The sequence below is a fragment of the Ambystoma mexicanum genome, chromosome 11 (genome assembly GCF_040938575.1).
Source record: "Ambystoma mexicanum isolate Mex_15411 chromosome 11, UKY_AmexF1_1, whole genome shotgun sequence".
Lineage (NCBI taxonomy): Eukaryota > Metazoa > Chordata > Amphibia > Caudata > Ambystomatidae > Ambystoma > Ambystoma mexicanum.
This window is the reverse complement of record NC_090934.1, coordinates 554,945,171-554,972,958: the sequence shown is the minus strand read 5'-3', so window position 1 is coordinate 554,972,958 and position 27,788 is coordinate 554,945,171. Positions and strand designations below refer to the sequence as shown.

General features: G+C 48.4%; 1 protein-coding gene across 1 annotated transcript in view; it reads left to right on the top strand.

The window, feature by feature from the left end:
- TFIP11 (tuftelin interacting protein 11) overlaps positions 1-27,788 on the top strand; it is a 643,289-nt gene that overhangs the window by 491,476 nt on the left and 124,025 nt on the right. Inside the window, exon 9 of the mRNA XM_069623380.1 lies at positions 20,986-21,154. Coding sequence (XP_069479481.1) covers positions 20,986-21,154 — 169 coding nt within the window. The remainder of the gene's footprint in view (positions 1-20,985; positions 21,155-27,788) is intronic.

Sequence of the window (27,788 nt, the reverse complement as noted above, 5' to 3'; positions counted from 1 at the left end):
TCCCAGTCCAATCTCAGCTGCGTGACCTCCTTCCCCAGTTTAGACATCAACATCTTGTACAGTCTGGAGACCTCATAGCCCCCCTCAGCTATATCATATATAACGTCTATGGTGGCGTCGAGTTCTTCCTCCAACACAGTTTCGGGCCAGATCCTATGAATCCTTTGTACCATTCTGTGGTACGTGATGTACTGGCCTTCGTGCAACCCAGCCTCCTCCCGCAGCCCCTCAAATGTAACACAAGAGTCCCCCTGCCAAATATCCCCATCGTTGCCACCACAGCCGGCTCCCAGTGGGTCCGGAGTATGTCGCAGCTGAGCATCTGCCCCTGTCAATACCACCAGTGGCATTTGCGGCGAGTATGGGGACGGGTTCCCCATCAATTGGCATGCCCTACGCCACACCTTCCACCCCAGCAGCATCATTTTAGGGCGCCCCACCATCTCCGCCCTAGGTGCCCACATAACTTCTTTCAAATAAAAGGGTGCACAATCCCGCCCAAACAGCCTAAATTCGGAAGTCTCTTCATCAGATAGCCATTTGGCAACATATTCAACTGGCTCGCCACATAGTACGCCTCGTAATTGGGCAGCTTCATACCCCCTTTGTCATGGAAGTTCTGAAGCTTCCATAACGCCACTCTATTTCGCGTGCCATGCCACAGAAAGTCCCTACACATGCTATTCAGTTTGGTAAAGAACCCCTTAGGAATCGGGTACAATATATTCCCGAAGTAATGTAGGAGGCTTGGCAGGACCACCATCTTTAGCATCGCTCCCCGCCCCATCATCGCCAAAGGCAGCTTTGTCCAAAACCGCATGCATTTCTCAATTTTTTGGATTGCCACCTCTGTATTACAAAAAAGGTAGCAGGCGCCCCTCTCTCAAAAGAACAAGGCATGATAACCTGTTCAGTGGTTATTAACCACATTGAGAGTTCGCAGCCATTGCTTTTTGCTCACTGTACCTTCACAGATGGGAAATATCCATTTGCATATCAGTCTTTGTCCCACCCACAAGGGCAGTCCAGCACCGAAATGCTATGGCAATTCCTCTCTGAACAAGAGTACCATCAGCAACCCCATACACGTGTTTCAGCCTTGTTGGGCATCATCAGTGAGGTGAAGCTGAGCCTCTCTAAGCACAGTGAGCAGGGAGTCCACGTCTGGTTGCCCCCAGGTAACCTAGGGTGACCAACCCAAGTTCCTTTAAAAAATACAAAAAAGGTAGCAGGCGCCCCTCTCTCGAAAGAACAAGGCATGATAACCTGTTCAGTGGTTATTAACCACATTGAGAGTTCGCAGCCATTGCTTTTTGCTCACTGTACCTTCACAGATGGGAAATATCCATTTGCATATCAGTCTTTGTCCCACCCACAAGGGCAGTCCAGCACCAAAATGCTATGGCAATTCCTCTCTGAACAAGAGTACCATCAGCAACTGGATATTTCCCATCTGTGAAAGGCACAGTGAGTAGAAGCAGTGGCTGCGAACTCTCAAGTGGTTAATAACCACTGAACAGGTTATCAGGCCTTGTTCTGTCGAGAGAGGGGCGCCCGCTACCTTTGCAAACTAAATTTCAAGGAACCTGGGATTGGTAACCCTAGGTCTCCTGGGGGCAACCAGACGTGGTCTCCCTCTCACTGTGCTTAGAGAGGCATCAGCTTCACCTCACTGATGATCCCCAACAAGGGTGAAACACGTGTATTGGGTTGCTGGTGGTACTCTCGTTCAGGTTGGAATTGCCAATGCATTTCGGTGCTGGACTGCCCCTGGGCAGGACAAAGACTGATATGCAAATGGATATGTCCCATCTGTGAAAGGCACAGTGAGTAAAAGCAGTGGCTGCAAACTCTCAAGTGGTTAATAACCACTGAACAGGTTATCAGGCCTTGTTCTGTCGAGAGAGGGGCGCCCGCTACCTTTGCAAACCACCTCTGTATTACACCTATGCTCTTCCCCCACAGTGTGATATACATCTATCCCCAGGTACCGAAAAGTACTAACCGCCCACGGTACCTGTAAGACCGGTAACCTCTCTGCTGGAACCCCTACATACCCCCCCCAACGGGAACAGACTAGACTTCTGGGGGTTCACCGCTATGCCTGACAGCACAGCGTATCTCCCAAGCACTTCCAAAATGTACTGGAGTTTCTCCTCCGGATACCGCACATACAGCAACATGTCGTCCGCATATAGGGAGACCAAATGCCGCTCCCCGTTCACCCCGATGCCGATGGTGTCATATTGCTGCCTCAAATAGATCTCGAGAGGCTCCAGGGCCAAAATGTAGAGCATAGGGGACCACGGGCATCCTTGTCTAGTACCCCTACTAAGCTGCCACCTCTCCGATATCACCGATCCCGTCTTTACTCTGGCTAGCGGTTCGCTATACAAAATCTCCGCCCACCTTACATAGCCAGGCCCTAACCCATAGTGTTTCAGGACCGCCAGCAGCCACGGCCACTTGACGGAGTCGAAGGCCTTGATCGCGTCTAGGGACACGATCGCCATTTCCTCCTCACTTCCACTGCCAAACTCAATGATCCTCTGAAGTTGCATATGATTGTTGGTGATGTTTCTATGGGGGACATAGCCCATTTGATCCAGATGTATTAACTAAGCAATGACCTTTTTCAGTCTGTTCGCCAAGACCGCAGTTAATATCTTGCCGTCCTGGTTCAACATTGACACCGGTCTGAAGGAACCACAGCTGCGCCCTGGTTTATTTGGTTTAGGGAGAGGTACTATAACAACCTCTCTCAGTGACTACGGCAGGCGGCCCGTCTCGAACGCCTCATTTATCATCTCTAGCAGCGGGGAGGGGGGGCCTCTTCTATATATATCTAGTAAAATTCGCTTGGGAGCCCGTCTGTCCCCAGGGTCTTACTAGTAGGCAACTGCCTCACCACCTCCCCCAGGTCTTCCAGGGTAATCTGGGAGTCCAATTCCTCTTTCCTCCTCACTTATCTTGGGCAGCCCCATATCCTCAAGCGTTTCTTCCATCATTGTCCGGCTACTATCCCCGTATAACTCTTTATAATAGTACACAAACGCTTGATTAACCCCCTCCTGGGTGTCCTCTACGCTACCATCTTCCCTCTCTATAGTTCTGATTGTGGCTCTTGGGGTCTCGCTCTTATACAACCACGCCAAAAGTCTCCCCGGTTTGTCACCTACCGCATGCTGTCTCTCAATGTACCTTTTATAGTTGCACAACCTCTCCCAGTAATCCGCACATTTTTGCTGCAGCTAAAGTATCAAATCTAGTTTCTCCACTGTATCGTCGCCGGCTTTTAAGGCCTCTTCCAATTTTGCTTCTGTCTCCCTCAGTTCTGCTGAAACCCCACCCTGTAGGCCCTTGGACTTCGCCATGGCCGCCCCCCTCATAACAACTTTAAAGGCCTCCCATAGTGTCCCCGCCGAGTCCACACTCCCAGTATTGGTTTCAAAATAATTTACTATCTCCTCCCGTAAATCTTCTCTAAAGAAGGGGTCTCTCAACGCCTCCGCTCGTAGGCGCCATGCCGGGATCCTCGCCCTCGGGGGGCAATATTGCCACGCAAGAATCGGGGGCAAGTGGTCCGAGAGGACCCTGACCCTGTACTCTATGTGCGCAATCTCCGCTATCATTTCTGGTGATGCGAAGACATAGTCCAGCCTTGTTGATAACTGCTGTGGGGCAGAATAATGCGAATATTGCCTTTCCCCAGTATGCCACACTCTCCATGCATCTTCCAACCCAAAGTCATCAAGCAGTGTCTGTAGCGCCCTGGCTGCAGGGGCCGGTCTATCCAATTTCCCGTCCGATCTATCCACCCTTGGGTTCAATACACAGTTGAAGTCCCCTCCCCAGATCACTGCGCTTCCCACACACACGCTCAGGTTCGCACTCCGTGTCCTAATGTAGGCCACTGTGTTCTGGTTCGGGCCGTACGTGTTAACAATACTTATCTCCCTATTCTCTACCAATCTCCTCAGCATAACCATCCTCCCGTCTGTCCCAGCCACCACTTGCAACTGCTGAAACGGGACATGTGGCGCCACCCATATAAGTACTCCTCTTGCGTAGGCTGAGTACGAAGAACCCACCAACACCCCCTTCCACTTTCCCGCAATCGTGTCCATCTTCTCACGTGTAAGTTGGGTTTCCTGTAGCAATGCAATATCTATTTTCTGCCTGCGCAGATACAGCATAACCTTGTTCCTTTTTAAATAGCTGTTAAGCCCCTGCACATTCCATGTGAGTATTTTAAGGTCCCCCATGGCCTGGTATGATCCCATTCCCTCCCCCCCCAGGTGCAGTGTAACCTTGAGTTCCATTCCAATCTATATAGGCCTGCATCCCCTTCTAAAACCCTGTTAACCAAAAACAAACCGAACTTCCCACTCACTCTTCCCCCCCCCGCCTCTCCACCCTTCCCCAACACTCTTCCCCCCAACTGTTGCCCAGCTCCATCCCTGGATCTCAGGCTCCCCCGCATCTAGCTCTTTCCGGCTTTTGCCTGTACTCGAAGCTTCGCAGGGTGAGGCCGCCCTAGTGGCCAACCTACTGTAACTACAACTACAATTCGGGGGGTAGGGTGCTACCGGCCTGCCGCTCCAATAGCACATCTCACTATATTCAAGTCCATCAAGTCTCTCACAATCCACAGTATGTTACTGAATGTCAGCCTCCTACAGCCAGGCCCCTCATTCTCCGCCGTCGCCTAGGATGTTCGCTCGCCGCCATAGCAAAATGCATACCGTGTCTAAGTCACTTTTCACGTCCATTTTGTGTCGCCTTCGTGTCTTGATCCGGGCAGCCCTGCAGATCCAACCACGTTGTCGCATCTTCCGGAGTGTCAAAAAAGTGAATTTTGCCCTTATACACGACCTTCAATTTTGCAGGGTACAGCAGCATATATTTTATCCCAGCCGCCCGCAGCCTCCTTTTGATGGGTACATGGCTGTACCGCTGCCTCTGGACCAGCATAGTGTAATCCGGGTATGCCGTGATGGTGCTCGAGGCCCTCTCGATTGTTCCGCCTTTCTGAAAATACTCCAATATTTTTTCCCGGTCTTTATAGTTCAGTATCTTGGCAATTATCGCTCGTGGAGGGCCCCCCGGTCTCGGCTTCCGCATGAGGGCTCTATGTGCATGCTCGTCCACAAATCCTTGCGAGAGTGTACCGGCCCCGATTCCTTGTAGGAGTAAGTTCTCAATATAATCAGTCGGGTCCTGGCCCTCCTCGCCTTCCGGCAGACCCACCACACGAATGTTGTTTCTCCTCGCTCTCCCTTCTGCTTCTTCTGCTCGAGACTCCAAGATTGCCACCTGTTGCTTGAGGACATGGATCTCTTTTGTATTGTTGGCACCGGTGTCCGTATTAGATTTTACCGCGCCCTCCAGGCTGCTTGTGCGTTCCGCCAGTCCCCTGACATCCTGTCTCAGCAGGGAGACTTCGATGCCCACTGTTTCAATTTTAGCCTCCAGGGAAGTGCGTAGGTCCATCAACGCAACCCCCCAAGATTCCTTCAGCTCCGTAATGGCTTCCAAAATCTGACGATTATCAGCAGCTGTCACGCCCTCAGCCTGTTCTATCGGGCCTTTGGTTGAGGTGGCCACAGGAGACAGGTGTGCTTTCGCAAAAATATCCATCGTGGGTTGTTTGGTCTTATTCTTGCCCACGGCCCCCCGCGCCGCCATTTTCTGGTTACCGTTGGGTCTCCCTGTCCCGATTCAGCGACCAAGTGTCTCCCCAGCCGCAATTTCCGCTCTTTGCCGACTGTCGCGGTGGTTTCCAGGCAGTCGCAACCTCCACCTCCTCTCGCCGCTGCTAGTTCAATGCCGAGTGAGCGCATCTCGTGCTGGTCGTGGTGCGGCCTGCATTTTCACACCTCTGCTGTCCTGGGCCCCTGCCGTCCGGGCCAGCGCCCAAGCTTTCACGACTCAAGACCCACGGCCCCCAGGGATTTTTGTATTCCGCCTTCACCTCGCCATTGTCGTTCTTTCCCTGTGGCCGCCGTCTCTATTCGTCCTCTTCGGGTACCCTGGTTTAGTTTCTTTTGTTGTCAGCCATCTTGTGTGACAATGGACCTAGCCGCCGCCGTCGTTCGTCGAGCAATTCCTCCAGACTCCCGCTTACGATTTTTCTCGCTCTTTTTACAATGAGCGAATCATCCATTCCCATGCGTGTGTGATCGATTCTGGAACCAGTGGAACCAGTGGCGCACTTTTAAAGGTAGTTTGTACGGATCATCTGTCGGATCCTCCGGAGCTACACGGGAAGCACGTCCTACTCCATGGCTGCTCAAGCCACGCCGCCCCGTATCTGACACAGTTGTACATTCATTCCACACAACTCTTATTTTGGTCAAATGAGGGAAATATTTTCATTCAAAATGGCCACAGGTGGACCAACAAGATAGTGTACCACCTGTTTAGCAGTCTCACACATTGTATCATATTATAGTGGTTGCCACAATTAAACATCAGTGCTCCAGAGTTTCTAACATGCGATAGCTCGAATGTTAGAACTCTACTGCATTATTGATGAGGGCCTGTGTCCTGAGATCAAAACCTCAACATCACTCAATTTTAATCTGTTCCTTATATGTTTTCGAGCAGTATCTTTGTGTGTAAATCAGAGTAAAACTTCAGAAGCAAATCAAACCAAATTGCTTAAGAAAAAAGGCTAACCACATAAAATAAGCCCAATTCATTACCTTTTAGGACTTCATCTTCAGCACACTGCAAAGCACTGTAACCTTGATTCAATTGTCTTCAGTTCAATATGCGAGTATGACAGCAATATGCTAATATCCCAGCAAGCTGCAAAAAGATCACTAAAACACTTGTGATCTATTTCTTGCAGTGGTCGAAGTGGGCGGGAGCAGTCGGGAGCGGTGCGCCTCTACTTCTTTTAATTACGTTTTACCGTCCCTATACTTCTATTTTAAAAAGAAACCGTTCCGGAATGGTTTCATTTTAATATAAAAGTGTAGGAATAAGTTGAAGCTTGCACTTTTAGTGCAATGCACTGGACATTCCCTTAAACAACAGGCACATGTGTTTTGGAGTTTGTATTGTGCATGGAAGGGGGCGTGGTGATGGTGGTTGTGGGGAGTGGTGCAGGCCAGTAGGGAACATAGTTCCACTACTTCTTTTCGTACACTTAGACCACTGATTTCTTGTTCTACTGTTATATTTCTATGAACATTTTGAACAACTACCAGCTTCCTGCAGTTGACTTCTCTGCAGTGAAATGAATTATGGCCCTAATTCTCACTCCACTGCCTCGGAGCATTTGACAGAGCCATTTACATAAATCCATCCAGGCTCACCTCACCCCTGAATGATATTGTCAACAGTCCAGAACCTGCTAAATTGTTTTGCTGATAAGCCAACTTTTAGTATCTACAAACAAAAAAACCCTTTGACAAAAATATGACTTTCATCCAGAAACATCCAGTACCACATTCAGCCACAGTCATGCTAAATGTCTTATCTTTGTGAACCTGCAATACGTATTGTTAGGCAAGATTGTATGCAGTACCCTGTGGGAGACTGCACCAGCTTTGTCCTCTTGGCAAGCAGCCAAGCTTATCTCAAGAGTGGTCAATGTGAGCTGTATGGTTGTAACACAGTTTCACAGTGACAAGTATCCAAATAAACTCTTACACTCAAGGTTTCTTGATTAAACAATTATTTAACAGTCAGTTTGAATGAGCCTTCTTTAGAAGGAAGTAATGTAACACAAAAATATACTTCAGAAATACACTATCTCATTTTCAATAAATCAGTAGATATCCATTTGGGATGGCACACAGACACTTCCTACAGCCTGAGGTGACTTAAATAACTAGCCCACTGTAGACATTTATATATCACTGGCACATTTAGAGCAATAATGAGTTTGGTGTCAAAAGGCAAGGGTTTGGGGAAAAAAATGACGGTTAACAAATATTCTTAAGCAGGTAAGTACTCATGTACTCCAATGCAAAGTAAATTATCCCTTTCCCAGCTACACAAGTTATGGAATGTGTGACTTTTGTTGAGGGATAGTTGAAGCACAATGTCAGAGGATAGCAGAGTCTTTCAGGGAGCGAGGAAAGCCAATGTTAATTGAGCAAAGTCTAGTGGAGCTGAAGCACTTCTTGAAGGTATGTAAAAAGTCTTGTACAATGTTTTAGAAGTCTTTTTAGAAAATAGAATCTCTGTAGGGCCACAAGCTGGGAGGCTTGTGAGGGGCAAAGCTGCAAGCAACTCTGCAAAAGCAACCAAGACAAGTCTCAACTGAGAGCTAGCAAGGCTACACACTAAGAGGTAGGTACCCCTTAGTTTACAGTACCTTAGGTCTGAAGAAATTGGTTCCAGCTGGCTTCTGTTCTAGTTGTAGTATGGCAGATCCTGTTGTTCCTGGGCTTCTGTCATGGGGACAAGAGGGAGGACGTCTGGGGACTCCTGCACTACGGTTTGAAGATCGGCGGCAGCAATGGGCAAACTTCAGATCAGCGGCACTTTGCGGTTTCAGATTCTCGCGAATAGCACCACTGCGGTTCTCAGACACTTGGTGGTTTTTCCTCGCATCTGGGGTCCAGCACTGTGTTGAGGTGGCTCCGGCTTGGTCAGTCCTGCTTCATAGGAGTCCAGAGGATTTTCCTGGAGCTCGGGTCCGACTTAAAGACACTTACTCGATTCTGGCGGTCCTCTCCCTGGCATTCGGTTCCTGCAGCAGCAATGGGAGTGCAGCCATCTCCGAGAGGATTTCCAGATGAGCTCGTCTCAGGGTCGATTGGTCCCACCAACCCAAGGGGAGGAGTCGTCCTTTGCAGGGCCTCTCTAGTCAAGGCGAATTCGGAGCTTCAGCACTGCAGCAGGGATTCACTTGGCAAACCAACGGTCCAGGAGTTGCAGCAGGCGTCTCTTCCAAGTCCTTCTTCGGATTCCTTCGTCCAGTGGTTGACTGTGCCTTCCAAGCAAAAGACCTCGCCTTTTATGCAGGTTCCTTACATTCATTTGCACCCTAGCTGTCAATCACACAGCAGGGTGGCTGTCCTACAAGCACAGCCACCCAGCCAATCACCTTTGGATGCATTCCTGTAACCAAGACGATTAAGCACGGAGTTTCAGGCACCTCCCTCAATACCTGCCCCTGCTAGACATACGTGAGCCAGAGGCAGGCTTCACCAGTGAATCCCGCCAAAGACAAAACTAACAAAGGGACCAAACCTAGTTTGGCGCGCAGAGTAACTCTCAAGAAGGATCTTTCCAACAAGAAATGGTGAAAAAAGACGGGCAGGGCCATTTTAACAAAATGGGCACCCACGGGTGCTTTACTGCAGCTGCAATTGGAGCCCACGGTAGAAACACTCAATGGTAGTAAAAAGTAAACCACTGCCACCAGCCATTAATTGTAGAAAGAGTAACATAAAAATGTTACATGAGAAACTAGACAAAGGGGATACTAAGTGACCCCTCCAGCACCCTATTGTAAGAAAGTGTGAACTGGGTCTAGAAAGTTACAAAATGTAAGTAAAGTCAATTTCACTTCACTGCTCTTGGAAACGGTAGTTTAACCAAGAGAAGGTATTTAAACCTTTGGGAAATCTGAAAGACTTCCCTGTGACACTGCACTGAAGGTGTTGTGTGTCACAATGTAGAAAAACATGATGCTAATGGTGTTTGTCAGACTCCATAACCAAAAGAAACAGAGTCCAAATCACAGAAAAAATACATAAGAGAGTTTGAAAAAGGTCCTACTCTCTCCAGGATTAAAATTAAAAGTCCAAGAGTCCAACAAAACAGAACTGGGAGGGTCTAAGGTAGAAGGGAATTAGCACATTTCTGAGAATTCTCCCTAACAAGTATGTGTTGGCATCCAAGCTAAACCTTCATGAATGGACACCATACTGCGCTGTTCTGCATCATTAGAATCCACATTTCTTCGACAGGGATTGCATCTTGCAGTTTGTTAGGGAGAATTTTAATTTTTAGTGCCGAATTCCTCCCACCTTAGAGACCCCAGGCTCTTTTGCTTGACTTAGATCTTTTTAATTTTAACCCTGGAATTAGTGAGACCTTTATCTCACTCTCTCATGTTTTGACCTGATTTGGATTATGTTTCCTCTGTTTTTAGATTCTGACAAACTCCATAGGCATCTGCTTTTTGTATGGTGATGCACAGCACCTTCAGTGCAGTGTCAGAGAAATCCTTTTAGATTTCTCATAAGGTTTAGATGCCTTTTCTTGTGTGAACTACTGTTCCCAAGAATAGTAAAGTGAAATGGACTTTACTTACCTTTTCTCTTAGTAGGTCCAGCACACACCATCCTATGTGGAGGGCTGAGGGGTTACTTAGTAGCCCCTTGTCCTACACTCTCATGTAACATTTGTTATGTTACCCTCACTACTTTAAATGGTTGGTGGCAGTGGTTTAATTTGCCGACTGAATCCTCACCTGCAGTACAGTAACCATGGGTGACCATTTCTGTCAAAATGGCCCAGGTCGTCTTTTTTCACCATTTTCTGTTTGTGAGGTCTTTCATGGGTTTTACTCTGCTTGTTGAGCCAGGTTTGAGCCCTTTGTTAGTTTTGCCTTTGGCGGGCTTCAGCCCTGAAGCCCGCCTCTGTCTCCAGTGTATCTTGAAGAACAGGATGTAAGGGAGGGTCCCGAAACTCCCCTGTCCTTTGTCTCTAGGAATGCCTGAATGCAACCAGTCCTGATTGGCTGGCTGGCTGGCTGTCATTTCAGGACAGCCAACCTGCTGTGTGATTGACAGCCTAGCCTGTGCCTAAATGGGAGAAACCTTCTTAAAAGGCGAGGGTTTTGGGACTAGAGGTGAGTCGACCACTGGGAGAAACACCTGAAGAAGAAACCGTGAACAAAGCTTGCTGCATCTTCTTGGACCTTTCAATTGCCCGGTGAAGCCCTGCTGCTGTGCTGAAACTCCTTTTTCTAATCGACAAGAGAAGCTCCGGAAGGGACAACTTCTTCCCTTGGGTTAGTGGGACCAACTAACCCCGAGACAAACTCCATTGGACCATCTTGGACCATCTTCCCCGACCGGCTTGTACTTCACTGCTGCTGGAACTGAGTGCCAAAGGTCAAGAAATCCGTAGTCGAGTGCAACGTCTGAAATCTGTCCAGAAGCTCCAGGAGTCTCCCAAAGACCGTCAAGAAGCCGAACCGCGTTGGTGCTGTTTACCGAGCGCTGAAACCACGAAGTGCTGCTGAACCGAAAAGAGCCCGTAGCTGCTGACGACCTTCAAATTGCTGCCGCAGGAGCCCTCCAGACGTCCTCCCTCTTTTCCCCACAACTGAGGCTCAGAAACACAGGGCCTGCAACGCTGTAACAGGACAGAATGCAGCTGGACCACCCGTCTTCAAACCAGAGGTACTGTTGAGGCTTGGGGTACTTACCTCATGTCTCTTTAACTGTGCTCGTCTGAGTTGGGCCTTGCATTGGCTTACTTTTTTAGAGTTGGCTCTAACTCTGCTTTCCACAGGCTTCACAGCTTGTAACCCTACAAGTGATTTCTACAAACTCTCTAACTTTGTGCAAGACTGGTATTATCTAAGAAGTGTCTCAGTTCCATAGACTGTGCTCCCATTGACTTTGGCTGTTCTGGTTCTCAGCAGACTCTTCTAGTCCATTGGCTTTGATATATCTATCCCTCATAGGTAGTGACTTGTTCTAGGCTGTTATTGCTGTTATTGCTGGGAATGGCTTATCTAGACTTCATCGGAAGATTTAAGTATACTCACAAGCCCTGAGAACCTGTTTAACCTTTTTCCTTCCTTTTAACCTTTCCTTTCTGCAACCTCAGAATCTGCAGTATATTCAGTGTGATATATAAATGCCATTACTGTCCTTGTGAATGAAGTCACCTCCGGGTGTAGGAATTGTGTAAAAAGAGTATCCACTAACTTGTGCTGATCCTGAAAAGTATTATAAAGTATATTTGATTGCTACATGAATTGCCCTTTTAAAGAATGCTTACATGTTAAATAACTATTTCTAGACAATAACTATCTCAAGAAACCTTGAGTTTAAGTGTTACTTGTTTACTTGTAAATACGGATTTCATTGCTACAGCCACATTTACCCCTCTTGAGATAGGCCTGGCTGCTCAGTCCCTCTACCAACATGTGCAGTACAGACCTATACTAAAAGGTGGGTTACTTGATACTAAGCAGATAAGTGTTGTGTAGTCTCACACAATGTGACTACACCAATTCTTAACTAACACAGTTGCACCCAACCAGAAGAATCTATGCAACTGCAACCGCCTCACTGGAACAAAGGACAGAAGATCACGCTCCCAGCAATATCCCTCCCTCCCCCAGTTGATCCATCATGATCCCTGGGAAAGTCTGAGTGAGTGGGTTGAATATGTATAACGGTGTCCCTTGTTGGTTTCCTTCCTCTCACAAGATACATTGCATGCTGTGTAAAACTGGGATAAGGAAGTGGCAGAAAAGCTTCCAGGGACATTACCTTATTAGGCTACATGCAGAACTCTCATGGGGAGACCAGAGGGCAGTGGATATGGCTTGGGAAATGTTAAAATGATCATACAGTGAGTGATCTATAACGAGCAACATGTACTCATCAAACAAGATACATGCACCCTAGCACAGAGGATGTGCAAGTAGAAAGTGATAGAAATATATAAAAAGACATGTGGAGTAAGTACTTACAAGCAACTTATGATTACAGGGACATGCCGCAAGTTCCTCACCCACAATTGCTGTACAGGTACTGTCAGCTGTAAGTCCACATATATGACAAGGAATAACAGAATCTGTGAGGTGAAACCCTTGATAGTGTTGTATAAGGATCTCACGATGGTGAGCAACATCACCTGGGACACCATTGAAGTCCATGAACCATGCTGATCAAAAAGGGAAGAGAACGTAATACTCTTGATAAGGGACAAGTAGGAATAGTGCTTACAGGAATGAAAAGAACACCGAGGCATTCTCATAGGAGAAGGACTAAACCGTACAACACATTTAACCAATAGGGAACCAAGAGATGTGCAGGTGAAAACCAGGAAGAGAGTCCAAGAGGGAGTTGAGGAGCAGGGAAAGCACAATTCTCCAGCATGGGGTCTGGCATGGATTCACTTGATCATGAATATTCCCCGTCGTCAGGCTGGGCATCCTCAGTAAAAGAAAAAACAGTTTCAATTTCACTAACTGTATTTCTCCTCTAAACCAATCACTGTCCTCTGGGTCATAATGCCGCCATCCAATGACAATCCTCTCCCTAAACCCCTCCTCTGGCAGCCATCTTCAGATTTTTACTGCACGCTTCAGTGTTGGGAGTCCTCGAGTTTGCTCTCGGAGCGATTTGTGTTTTTGTGTTTTTGACGGGGAAAAATCTATTTTTGTTTCAAGGGAGCCTGTGTGCTCTTTGCTTCACCCTCCGACAGCAGGCACCCATTGTCAGTGATGTTCAGCGCCACCAAGAGAGAAGATCGTCAAAGATTCAGGAAGGCCATCTGGGCCTACTTCGCGCACTCTGACCATGACAGAGGAGAAGGAGGGAAGGTCCCCTTTAGTCCCTGCACCAAATGCAGGCTACGAAATGTGTTTATGGAGGGCAAGCGCCTGCAATGCCTCTACTGCCTGCACCCAGACCACAAAGAGGTGGAGTGCGAGATATGCCTCGGGTTCTCCAAGAAGACGACGGAGGACGGGCACAGTCGACTGGTGGCGTGGCTTAACATCAAGGCCTCTGACCCATGCTCCAAGCAGGGTCATGCCTCACCTAGGACCGGCCTGTTCGAGGAGCGGTCTTCTAAGTCCTTTGAGGGCGCTTCATCCGTGGGCGCCCAAGATAAGGCCAGGAGCCGCAAGTCCGAATCCACAAGGTTTCGCTGTGAAAGCTGTTCCCAAGGTGGATAGGGTGTGATCGACATCACCTTCCACCGCCATTGCCAGCCGGCAATCAAGCTCCTCTCTGAAGAGGAAGTCATCTAGCCCGGCTAAACTACGTGAGAAAATCAGAGAATCCACGGACGGAGGAGAAGAAAGTCGAACAGCCCAAGCAGGCTCAAACGGCACAGGCTCAGATCTTGCCAGCGTCGACGACTGCTACTGCCACGACAGCAAAGGGCACTGATCCTGCAAAGCTGCAGCTCAGGTGTCCCAAGGCGCAACACGTTTGTAGTGACTTTGGCAATATCTGCTGGCACGCCAGAAGTGGGGAAACGGCTCAGGCCCCGGTTCAAGACTCTACGGGGGAAAAAAAGGGGTGGGCGAGGAGGTCCTGAAGCAGCCCTCCCAGGCTGTTGCCCAAGCCATGGAGGTCTCGTCCACGGATGACGAAGACCAGGAGTCCTTGCACACGGTACACAAGGACGTTGAAGAAGAGGAGGAGGAGGAAGAGGAGGAGGAGGAGGATGACGACGACGCCACAGGGCCTAGTTTCCTGTTCTGACTTCGCAGCCGAGGGACATTTCCTTGGATAATCTGTCGACCCTGCACACCTTGGTGTCAAAGATCCAGATGAGGATGCCTCCGGCTCCGGCATCTGTGATTCCCCCCCAGGACCCCGATCAGCCTCCAGTGAAGAAGCGGAAGCGTCATACGACGCCACCATGTCAACCTCTGCCTCCACGTTGGGTTCCTTCTCCCCCAGCAGTCCCAGACACGGGGATGGATACAGCCACGATGACGGACTAGGATATTGTTGCAGCGGATGGTGAATCTCTACATTTGGATGTTCCACATAGGGTGTCCCCCTCCAGATAGGGTGTCCCCAATGGATGAGGTGGGGTGGTTCCCCCTCCATGATCTCCAGAGCCTCCAAGCTATTCCAGCTAGTACCCGAGGAAACCAAGAAGGGCTTATTGTACCAGAGGCGTGAGGCCCAGAGGAAGACTATCATGGCGGTGCCCCTTCTGGACGACGTTTGGGAAGAGGGCCTGGCCCTCATGAACCCTTGCACGGGATCGGCTGGAGAAGAAATATCGGGTGCCAGACTCTGCACCCAAGTGCCTGAGGTCGCAGCCATCGCCGGATTCAGTGGTATCGGCGGCCGCGAGAAACGGTTGGCCAACCCGTCCTCATCTTCGGTCCCTCAACACAGCGAGGGGAGGAGGATGGACGCCATGCGAAAGAAGGTGATTTACACTGCGGTGTCCACTATCAAGGTGGCGAACGCACTGTCGGTCCAAGCCAGGTAAGACAGGGAGTTGTGGTACAAGCTGGGGCCTATTCTGGTGTTCCTCCCCGACGATAAGAAGATGGAGGCAATCACTCTCTTCAGGAAAGGGAGGTAGCGTCTGATCACGCCATCACGGTGTTATTGGACGTTGCCAACGCGGGGTTCCGGCAAATGGGGAACAATCTCTGCCTTCATCGCCAAGGCTGGATGAAGGCCACGAATTTCCATCAGGAGGTCCAAGCAAAGGTACTGGACATGCCCTTTGGAGAGAATCTATTTGGGAAAGTCATCGATGACACCCTCCAGGTATCAAGGCGGATACGGAGACGGCCTGTTCCCTTGTCACTCTCCAGCAGCACCACTCTTCTTTTTGCTCCTCCAGGGGAAACTCAAGCAGGTCTTCCAAAGGTTTCTCAACATCATACCGACAGCCTTCCAGATCCACAACCCAGGAAGCCTACAGAGGCTGTTCACAGGCCTACGGTAGCGGAGGACAGTGTTGTCGTCGCCCACAGGGCAGGGTGCCGAAGCAACCCTGAACCGGCCGGGATGTCTGGCCCACACTCGTGCACCCCAGTTGGAGGCAGGCTGACGAGGAGAAAGATCACCACTGACAGATGGGTGCTGGATGCTCTCGCCGAAGGACACACCCTGGAGTTTCAAAGCAGGTGTCCGCGGATCCCTCCGGTTCCCTGCCAGGGCCAGCACATCTGTCCGCTCCTGGAAGAGGTACAGCTATGCTGCGAAAAGGGGCGATGGAGCTGGTTCCCCAACAGCTCCGGTGCTCCGGAGTCTATTCCAGTTATTTCTGGTCAGAAAGAAGACGGGGGGCTCGAGGCCCATCTTAGACCTACAGCATCTCAACAAATACCAATTCAGGATGGTCACATTGCAACACATGCTCGGCCAGCTGGAAAGATGAGCCTTCTTGACGTTGTTGGACCTGGAGGACACCTACTTCCACGTCCCCATTCACAAGAAACATTGAAAGTTTCTACGTTTCGTGGTGCAGGAACAGCACTACCAGTTCAAGGCCGTACCTTTTGGCTTGAAGTCGGCCCCAAGAGTGTTCACGAAATGCCTGCCACCAGTGGCAGCCCATCTACCTCTACAGGGCATACACGTATACCCGTACCTGGACGACTGGCTGATTCGCGCCCACTTGCAGGAGCTAGCCGTCGAAAAACACGCAGACGACCGTCTGGCTACTAACGGATCTGGGATTCTCTGTCAACTATCCAAAGTCCTGCTTAATGCCATCACAGAATGCGTTGTTCTTAGGCTCTAGACTCAATACGTTGTCTTGCTTGGCGTCACTCTCGGAGGAGAGGATAGCAGCCATTCTAGAAAAGGTGCAACGGCTGTCATCTAGTAGGACGGGCCAGGTCTGGGCCATCAAGTCGTTACTGGGCATGATGTCGTCCTGCAGCTACCTCGTCCGGCTCTGCAGCTTGCAAATGCAACCCCTTCAGGAATTCCTGGACGCCCGCAGGATACAGGTGTCTGGAAGCTTCATGGACAAGATCTCGCTCAACGCTGAGTTCTGTCTGGCGATAGTATGGTGAGGTGTTTGCTCCAACATCGCCCAAGGCACTGGATTTCAAAGCCCACCATAACAGGAGACGGTCACCATGGACATCTCCCTCGAGGGATGAGGAGCACACACCGGACGTCTGCACGCAAAGGCCTGTGGCTGCCGGAGGAGAAGTATCTTCATATCAACATCCTGGAGCTACGGGCAGTGTCTGTCTCTGAAAGGCAAGGTGGTGAGGATCTTTATGGACAACATCACCACCATGTTCTACATCAGGAAGCAAGGGGGGGCACTAAATCTGTGGCACTCCAAGGAAGTGCAGGACTTGGGACGCTGGGCCGTCGGACAGGGGAATGTTCCTCGTCCCCCTCCACCTGGCGGGAGTCCAGAACACGATCAGACTCCCTCAGCAGGGAGCTGCGCTCCTGCCACGAGTGGGAGCTTCATCAGGATCAGGTGGATGGCCTGTTCGTTAAGTGGGGCACACCCCAGATTGATCAGTCTGTGACGGCAGCAAACTCCAAGTGCCAGAAGTTTGTCAGCAGGTTCCACCAGCCAAGGAACCTGGGGGATGCGTTCTCCTTTCTGTGGGAAGGTCCGTTTCTTTACGCGTTCCCCCCCCGTTCCCTCTCCTGCTACGAGTCCTCAACACATTCAGACAGTGCCCATGCAAGATGATACTCCTCAACCCCGGTGTGGTATCCAGACCTTCTCAGCCCGTCAGTGTCTCCTCGGGTCATGCTGCCGGTGGTTCTGGATCTTCTCACCAGAGAAGGAGGCGAAATCCTTCATCACGACCCAGGATCGCTGAACCTGAGGGGTGGCTTCTGAGTTTGATATGAATTGCCTGCGAACTGCAGGGAAGTCCTTGCCAAGGCCAGGGCGTTGTCGACTTTGAAGTGCTACAGTCACAAGTGGAAGCGTTTCACTACATGGTGCCGCTGAGGGTCACGGCCACGCATGTCCTTCCATACTTACTATCCTTCGCCAAGACCAGACTGGCGTACGGCTCTATCAAGGTACATCTAGCGGCTATCTCCAGATACACTAAGCCTCCAGGAAGATCTTCACTTTGGTTCCATCGACTCGTCAAGGAGTTTCTCAGAGGACTTTTTCTATCTTTCCCCACTGGTGAAGGCTCCTGCCGTGGGAACACAATGTGGTTCTGACAAGGCTCATGGGAGCCCCCTTCAAGCCTACAAATCGGGCCCCTCCCAAGTTCCTCTCATGAAAAACTGCTTTCCTGGTGGCCATCACCTCTGCCAGAAGGGTAGGTGAGATCCAGACCATATCCCGCAAGCAATCATACCTGACTTTCCACGAATCGAGGGTGGTGCTGCAGACGCACCCCTCTTTCATGCTGAAGGTTGTCGTAATTCCACCTCACCAAGCCTTTAGTGTTACCTGTTTTTTTCCCCTAAACCTTGGAAATGGCCTTGCATTCGCTGGGCATTGCGCGTGCCCTGAAGTTCCACGTGACACGCACAAAGAGTTTTCGGAAGACCTCACAGATGTTCATGAACTTTGGTCCTCTGAACCATGGGAAGGCCTTGTCCAAGGCTTCCATCTTAAGGTGGCTCTCCGGTTGCATCATGCACAGTCATCGTTTGGCAAACTGACCACTGCCCAGCCATCCAAGAGCCCGCTCCATCAGAGCGATCCCTGCGACAACAGCGTTCCTGTCTGATGTGCCCCTGCTGAACATCTGCATGGCTGCTACGTGGAGGTCCACGCACACCCTCACAAAGTTGTACTGCATCGACAGGGATTCCAGGGAGTTGCGAGTCGGCCAAGCAGTGCTACTCAACTTGTTCGCTTGAAGTGAGACTGTTACGGAGGTAAGAATGTATTGTTTCTATGGAGCCTTGCCACCTCCCGTGGTTGCGTAATGTTGTACTGCTATGTATTCATTATTCATGAGCATGTGATTCCATGCTAGAGAAGGTTTAAGTTACTTACCTGTAACCATTGTTCTCCAGCATGGGTCTAGCATGCGAACCCTCCTTCCATCCCCTCTGTGGCTCTTCTTGGTCATACTGCCAAATTACGTGCTACCAAATCTGAAGATGGCTGCCAGAGGAGGGGCTTAGGGAGAGGACTGTCATTGCATGGGGGCAGTATGACTCAGGATTGGTTTAGAGGAGAAATACAGTTTTTAAGTGAAAGTTAAACTGTTTTTCTTTAACCGAGGATTCCCAGCCTGACGACGGGAATATTCATGAGCATGTGAGTCCATGCCAGAACCATGCTGGAGAACAATAGTTAAAGGTTAGTAGCTTAAACTGTACTAGCCACACACTCCCCCCCCCCCTTCCCACCAGGAAAGGTAAGAAAAGGTGCAGAAATAGGAATTATCTTAATGAGGGGTGTCCAAAGGATCGAGTTTACAGTGCAGAACAAAGCAAGGTCAAAAACTATAGAACACAGACAAACTTGGCAGCACAGGAAAGCGCTGACTATAAAAAAAAAAGTGGAAGCCAGAAAAGGTAAACCAGGAAGCAGAAAATACTAATTGCCACACTAAATTAGAAATCCAGGGGTTTGGTAACCAGATAAAAAGAACTAAAAACTAAGAATACAGAACCAGGGACCGACCACAAACCTGACCACTGCAACAATGTGCAATACTGAAATGCAGCAAACGGAAACTTTTAAAGTTGGCAAACTATCGCATGCTACAGGCATGATGTTTTCTATAACCCACCAGTGACATGTGTCCCTTAACCTCTACCCAACCTCTGTCCTGCTAGGGTGGAGATGAAGCAATGAGCAAGGCATTTCAGTAAATAAACATACTGGTTGCCAAAAACCTGAAATGGTTCCAGAAGGGAAGTGAAATGGAAAAGTAGCGTTCAATAGGGAATGGACCCTGAAGCATGCCCTCAAGTTGTGGGAACGAGAGCAAAGCAAGCAAATTGTGACCTGAACCAGGGGTTCTGGGCGGTCTGAATGTTTGTGTTGAGAGATTGCCCGAGGAAACTTTATATCAGACTCCTCCCTCCCCCTTTTCTCCTTTCTTAGTGTTCTAGGGACAGGTTGGGGACCATGTCGCTAATCACCATACCTTGTAGAGGTTGTTTCCATTGGGACCACCTGGAGGTTTGCCAGTCGGGCAAAGAACAATTCTCATCTGGTGATCAGGGCAGAAAACGGAATGCCTGGTTAATTGTCCCAGGGTGTCTCCAACCCACCCCTTCACACAGCTCCCACAGTCTGCACTCACCCGCTGTTGAGAGAGCTCCACAAGTTGAGCGTCAAAATTATGCTGAATTTATGAAATGGGTTCTTCAGAGATGTTGTTGAAATGCAGAGCAGGAAAGGTAGAGTGAAGATTCTACACTGTGTACCCAGAAACGAGTACACAGACCTTCACCCTTCAGCCAGGGTTCTACAACCTGTGGCTCTTCAGATGTTTTGCACTTAGACTCCCATGACCGATCACCATGAACTGATTGCTGGTGCTGATGGGAGTTGTAGTCCAAAACATCTAGAGATCCAAAGGCTGCAGACTCCTGGTGTTTGCCGCAGCTATAAGAAGGTGAAGCGAATCACGCTGAGAGACACTGCCTGACAGGAGTAGAATGTGCATTCGAATAACGCTGCAATCTTGTATTTGCCTCTTGCTGAGTCTGAATATCTGCCAGAGCTCATTGACTTCTGTCCTAGAGCACAAAAAAAGCCATGGAACAAGGCTCTAAAATGGGCGCTTACCTAAAACTGGAATCCGAGTTCAGATTTCTCTGACCTGAAACAAAGAATCCTTTGTCGGCTGAATGGAGCCATCTCTACGTGTGCCCCACACTTAGGGTTGGGTATTTGTGATTTTTGCATAATGATTGATAATGTTGCGTGCGCTAATGGTGACTTTTTAAATTGGATAAATTATGTGCGTTTTGACCGATCTATATATATATATATATATATATATATATATATATATATATATATATATATATATATATATATATATATGGAGTGCCTTGGGTTTTTTATTTTTACACCTAGCCAGCGGGACACAATCGTAAGCCAATGATTTGTCAGTGGTGCTGTCAGTTCATGCTATCCGTTCAGTATTATACATCTCGGCCTGTAGCACAGAAAACTCCATTTTTAACTTGCACTGCTTTTGAAACCCCATGCGTAACACCCCAGACGCGCAGAGAAATGCAGGTAGTTGCCCTGCATGTTGCCGAAGCTTATTCCTAAAAGCCTCCTAGTACACAATGAAATGTGAGGGTTGTTTTGGGTTTACTTTGTTGTAACCATGAACGTTTCCTTTTCCCATTTCAGACTAATCTGGGAAATGTGGATTCCACGTATAAGAAATGTCATAAATCATTGGCAGCCACGAAACTGCGACCGTATGGTGGACTTTCTGGACTGCTGGTCGCATTTGATCCCAATCTGGATCATGGACAACATTCTGGATCAGCTAATCTTCCCAAAACTACAGACCGAGGTGAGGGTAAAAAAAAAATGGAAGTCATTAGCGCTACACCTGTATCTACATTGAATGACCACTCGTTCTGAAATCATTCTTTACTTCGTAACTTTCTATAGCACAAAACTGTCCCATGTAAATAAGCAGAGAGCGCTTGACATTGATATTATTGTATTCTGAAACTGTTTGCATTAGGTAAATGTGTCTTCAAGCGGTGCCATAAAGGTAATAAAGTGTGCAGTGCATGTCTCAAAAAAGTGCAGTCCTAAGCACGAACCAATCCCAAGCACTTGCAGAAATCTGTCCCATTACTCAGGTAATGGCCAGTTTAGAGTTAACAAGTGGGCCCCGAATTTCAATTCCATTCTTATTTGGAAAATACAAAACAGAAAATGAGCAGGCAACAGGACTCTGGGACAACATTCCACACTGAAGAGAACAAGTGGAGACATTGTGCATTTCTTAACATTTATTTCAAGGGGAGCTGAGGAGGGTTGGTGTAGGAAAACCCAAATATCACTAGCTGTCCATGTGCTGTGACCTAATCCTGTTCAACCCAATGAAAAATAAAATCTAAAGCTATCCAGAACGACGTAGGCCTTCTCTGTTCATGCTGCACCCAGTAGATAATCCATTGGTGAATATGTGATCATTAGTAATGTGGCAGCATGAGATGATGTATCGGGTTGCATGCTGTGGAATATCCTGTTGTTGATAGGCAGTCATGTCTGATTTCGACTCATCCATGCTATTGGCAGTGGCACCCTGAGCACATTGATGTAACATATACAACGTTTCCAGCATTAGTCTTTGGTGTATTTTTCCGCTACATAAAAGGATATTTGGCACAAACCTTTTGTTTTGTGACCTATAAAGACTTTGAGACGTACATTAACCCATTGTTTTTCAACATATTCATGTTTTTTTTCTTTTCTGTACACATTGATTGTGACGCTTAACACATTGACCGCTTCTCTTCTGTGTCTTTAGCGATGTATATTATGTTTTTTACTTGGCACAAGCCTTTTAAACCACTGCAATTGTCACGTTGACTACAGATGGGCTTTTTGACTCGGAAATGTGTTGAGCTTTGGGGAATATTTTAAAAGTATACCTTTTTAAGGAAGCTTTTGACTGCTGTGACTACGAGATTGAATGATTAAAACCAATTCAAATGAACTCTGACTACAATGTACAGAGACTGATTATATTAGGGAGAAGTTTTGAAATAAACTACAGCATCAAAAAAAAAAAAAGAATTAACGAGAATTCTCATTTCTGTGCCAATTCCCTTCAACCTTAGAGACACCCAGCTCTTTTGCTGGGCTTAGGACTTTTTAATTTTAGCCCTGGAGTGAGTGAGACCTTTTCCCCACTCTCATGTGTTTTTACCTGATTTGGATTCGGTGTTTTCACTGTTTTTGTAGTCAAACTCCATAGACATCTGCTTTATTTTTTTTAGTTTTTTTTAAAAAACATATTTTTATTGTTTTACAGTGTATCATAGTACAATATAACAGAGTAACATCCCCTTAGATCCCCCCCCCTCCCTCACCCACCCCACTCCCTCCTGAAGGCATATTCCATGTTCCAACTTTCCTCGGGATCGTCTATGAGGTAAATATGTCCGTGATTCTGATGTTGTGCGGGCACCATTGTGCCATATAGTCCGATTGTAGGTATTCCAGAACTCCCCCCCACTCCTTCACGAATGACCCATTCGAGCCCTGTAGACGGTGTGTGATCTTTTCCACTGTCATTTGCGACCAGACCTTTTGCAACCAAGTGTATATTAATGGTGGGTCTTCGTTTTTTCCAGTTTTGGGTGATAGTGGCCCATGCCGCTATGACCAGGCTCATGAAGCTTCTCAATTGTGCCTGGCTATATTTCTTGGATTGATGCCCTATCATTCCGCATATCCACACTTTCTCCCCCAGTTGGTCCACCTCTGGGAACATCTTATTCATTTCTGTTATTAGATCCAACCAGAATCCTTTGACCTCTTGACAGTCCCACCAGATATGCCTCCACATGCCGGCTTCTGGGCAGCCTCTCCAACAGCGGTCGGGCGTTCCTGGGTACATATTGTTAAGCCTCTCCGGAGTGTAGTGCCATTGTGTGACTATTTTTATCCACATTTCCCTGGTCTGCACCGCTCGTGTTAGTTTGGGAATGCCTGCCCACAGCTTCTGCCACTGCTGAATTGGGATCTCTTCCCCTAATGTTCTTTCCCATCATTTCATGTAAGTCCATTTTATTTCTTCGTCCTGTGTATTGATGAAGTTGTATAGTGTGGAGATCAGTTTCTTAGTTCCTGAGTTGGATAAGATGTATTTTTCGAATGGGGTTAACTCCCTTGTGGCGTTGCCAGCCAGTGTGTGAGCTGTTCGTACTTGTATCTATCCGCCTTTGTCAGGTTCCACATAGTTTTACAGTCTGCAAAGGGTCGTACTTCCTTGTCTAGGAACATTTCTCCTATTTTCCTGCAGCCTGCCTCTTCCCATTTCTCAAAGGCCCCGGGCTCTTGTCCTGGTGGGAATTGTGGGTTCCTACAGATGGGCGTGAATGGTGCTGTCGCCGTGGTCATGTAGCCCTTCCGTGTCTGTTCGTCCCATACGCTCAGTGTAGTTTTCATGATTTCACTGATGCAGAGATTTGGGTGTCTATGTTGTTTTAGCTTCCAAAGGATCTCTTCCAGAGGAGATCTGGCGACTGCCCTATCTTGAGTTACCCAGATCGAATTGGTCATCCCCCAACCATTCTTTCAGGACCCATAATTGCGCTGCTTGGTAGTATTTCCTGAAGTGTGGTAGTGACATTCCCCCCTCTTTGACGTGTCGTGAAGAGCGATCTTGCGACCCTTGGGGGTTTCTTATTCCAAATATATGAAGAAATTGCCTTTGACAGTGCTTTGAAGAATAAGTTAGGAATTGTTATCGGGAGGGCATGGAAGTGATATAGTAGCTTAGGTAGAATATTCATTTTCACCGACTGGATTCTACCCCACCAAGAGATCCTCAGAGGGCACCATCGTTCCATGTCCTTTTTCACTGTGGCCAGTAATGAGGGGTAATTGCCTTTGTACAGTGAGTCCACCCTGTGCGTGAGTGTGATGCCCAAGTACCTTATTCCTTCATTTGCAATTTTTAGACCTTGTGCTCCTTTCCTGTGCCTCTTTGTCCCCTGCCAATAATAGTATTTCGGATTTGTTCCTATTGATTTTCAGGCCTGATATCTCCCCAAATGCCTCCAGTTCGCATACGCTATTACCTTATGTTGTCTACCTGCCATCTCTATCCCTTTTATTTGGGTAGTTTCCCTAATCCTAATTAGCATCGGCTCCAGGAATATCGCATATAGGAGGGGAGATAGTGGGCATCCTTGCTTTGTTCCCCTGGTAATCTCCACCCTGTCTGTGACTTCTTCGTTGATCGCTATTCTTATTGATGGGGAGATATAGTTGGCTTTGACCATTTTTATGAATTGATCTCCAAAACCCACATGCTCTAGCGTTTTGAAAAGAATGGACCATTCCACCCGATCAAAAGCCTTTTCGGCGTCGAGTGAGAGTAGTATAGCTGGCGTATGTGTAATGCCTACTTTTTCTATTAAGTGTATCACTCTTCTTAGGTTGTCGTGGGTTTGCCTGCCTGGGATAAAGCCTGATTGATCTGGGTTTATTAGGGAGGACAATAGCGGGGAAAGCCTGGCTGCTAGGATCTTTGTGTACATTTTTGAATCTAAGTTTATCAATGCAATTGGGCGGTAAGAACCAGGGAGGGAGGGATCTTTGCCTGGTTTGTGGAGCACCAGGACCTTAGCCTCATTCATAGATGGGGTTACGTCTCCGCTTTCTTTGAAGGTGTTTAGTAGTTTTGTGATGAATGGGGTGAGGATATCTGTGTATATTTTATAGAAGGGGGCCGTGAAGCCGTCTTGGCCTGGTGCCTTGTTATAAGGGAGTCCCGCTATTGCTTTCTTCACCTCTTCCTCCGTGATTTGGGTTTCTAAAGCTATTTTCTGTTCTTCCGATATCTTTGGGATGGGGAGAGACTGCAGGAATCTGTTTTGATCGCCCTCGTCTGGGTGCTCAGTCGCGTATAGTTTTTGATAGAATTACTTGAATACCTCCCCTATGTCCTTTGTGCGTGTATGGGGCTCGCCTTGTGCATCTTTAATGTTTAGAATGGTAAATGATTTTTGTTTTGCAGAGTTGCCTCGCTAGGAGTCTGTCTGCCTTGTTTGCTTTGATAAAGTATCTCTGCTTGAGATAGAGGAGGGATGTCTCTGCCTTTTTATTCGAAGCATTTCCAGTTGCCCTTGCGTGTGTCTCAGTGCTTTCTTAAGGCTTTTGGTAGGGTGTACTAGAAGCTCCTGTCGTATGTCAGTGAGTTTTTTTTCTAGTTCCCTTTCCCACCTGTGCCTTTGTTTGTCCTTGGTGGCTTTCAGAGCTATCATGTGTCCCCGGGTAACTGCTTTGAACGCTTCCCAAACCGTAACCAGTGGGACCTCCCCTGTGTCATTTTGTTCGAAATATTCTGCTACCTTGTCCCTGATTGCTTCTCCAGTCACCGGGTCTGAAAGCATATCCTGAGGGAGTCTCCATCGCCAGATCCCCCCACCCTTCCCTGGGGTCTGTACGTCCAGCCAGAGTGGGGCATGGTCCGAGATTGCGATTGGGCCAAGTTCCATCCCTTGCACTTTGCCCAACATCCCCAACAACACCCAGAAGTAATCTATTCGCGACATCGTCTTTTCTATAGCGTTCAATTGTGCCAGTACATTGTACCCTCTGAGATAGACCTTCTGTCTGTCTTGTGCTCTTATATGTGTTTCCTGGAGTAGTAGGATGTCCGCCTTCTCCCTTTTAAGCGTATTCTCTATTTTCTTCCTCTTCACTGGGGAGTTCAGGCCCCTAACATTTAACGTTAAGATTCTGATTTTCCCCATTGCAGTTGACCATGATCAGGTGTCATGTGAGCCAGAGTGTTGTGATCCCGGCTATCCTCCGGAGTAGCCCTCCCGCCCCTCCCCCCCAACTTCCCATCTCCCCCCCGTTATAAACGAACAACCAACTTTGATCCCGAGTAGCGCCCGGGTACCTATGGATGCTAGGGCGTTGCGCCTATCACTTCCTGCCCTCTGTGGACTCGGGTTAAACTTTGCAGGGAGTTCTAAACCCTGCATATTCCTCAGACCTTCTGCGTGTTCGTACCTGATCCTCAGCCGGGCCGCTGGGAATTGCTTTTTCCGAGTTCCTTCGTAGAGTGCCTCTGCAAGTTCCGTAGTCTGGGGGGTGCCCCCTAACATCGTCCTGTATGGGTGTTCCTCTACTCCACTGCTGCCGGTTTGGTGTCCCCTCCCCCCCCTCCTACCATTTGGTTTCTTTTTCTACCGAACCACCTCCCAACCTCTCGGCCTTTTTTCCAGTTCCCTTTTTGCTTTGATGCCCCTGTCGCCTTCCTCCTCTGCTTGTATGTCCAATATTTGGAGCCCCCTTCTTCCCAAGTTGTCACTCTCCTTTGTTTCCCTTCCCACTCGAATAGCAGGCCAAAAGGGAATGTCCATGTGTACCTTATTTCTTTTGCTATCAACTCTTTTATTAGTGGTGCCATTTCCCTCCTCTTTAGTAACGTCACAGAAGCCAGGTCCTGGTAAAGCTGTATGTCTGCCCCATTCATCCTTATATGGTCTGCCAGCCTCGCTCTCCTCAGTATATGTTCTTTCTGTGGGTACGATGTGAGGGCTGCCAGTACGTCCCTAGGTCTTTCCCCAGGGGCGCCCGTTCTTTTCGGGCCCACTGAGTATTCTGTCGATCCCTATGATGTCCGCTTCCTGTGCTTCAATTAGGTCCCTGAACACTTCCTGTACCGCTTTCTTAAGATCTTTGCCCAGCACGGTCTCAGGCTTGTTTTTAATGTGGATGTTAGATCTGCGGGACCTATTTTCTAGGTCCTCACATTGGATTTCTAAGTTGTGGGTTAATCTCACTAGGTGTTCCTGGGTTTCGCTATTTTGTTGTGACTCTTCGTCCACGTTTGGCACAATTTTCTCTAGAGTGTCCGTCCTTTCTTCCAATTTGGCTACATCTTGCCTTAGGTCCTGAACTGCCTGTTTCATGGCGTTCCTCATCGTGGCGAATTGGTCTTGAACCGTCGACATAAGTTTGTCTTACAGCTCTATGAACCAGGCGTGCATGTCGTCCCTTGACGGGGGTTGGTTACTTGCGTTGGGGGGGATGGAGTCCAATGGTGGTTCATCCTGCGACCTTCCCCTGGTGGTTATAGGGGTATCGGACGCCCACATTTGAAGTATGCTTGAATCTTGTCTAGTCGACTGCTGGTTTGGTTGCGTCGCACCCCCTTTCCCCTTTGTCTTGGACATTGCCCTTGCAGTGTGAAGTACTCTCTGGGTTTATTTACTCCTTGGTTGCTTCGTTGTGCCTTGGGCGCTACTGCGTAGCCGTTCTTGATTTGGCGGGGTGAGCTTGGTTGATAGTGTGCCCCGAGTTATATTGCCTCCTCTCTTCAGAGGCGCTTGTTCGCCCTTCAGACTCCGGATACCTCTTGCCTAGTTGCCCCCACTGCTGTTAGGAGGTCTGGGGGTAGAGTCCTTGACTCTAGTCTGTCTCTTCCCGTTAACTCTGTCCAA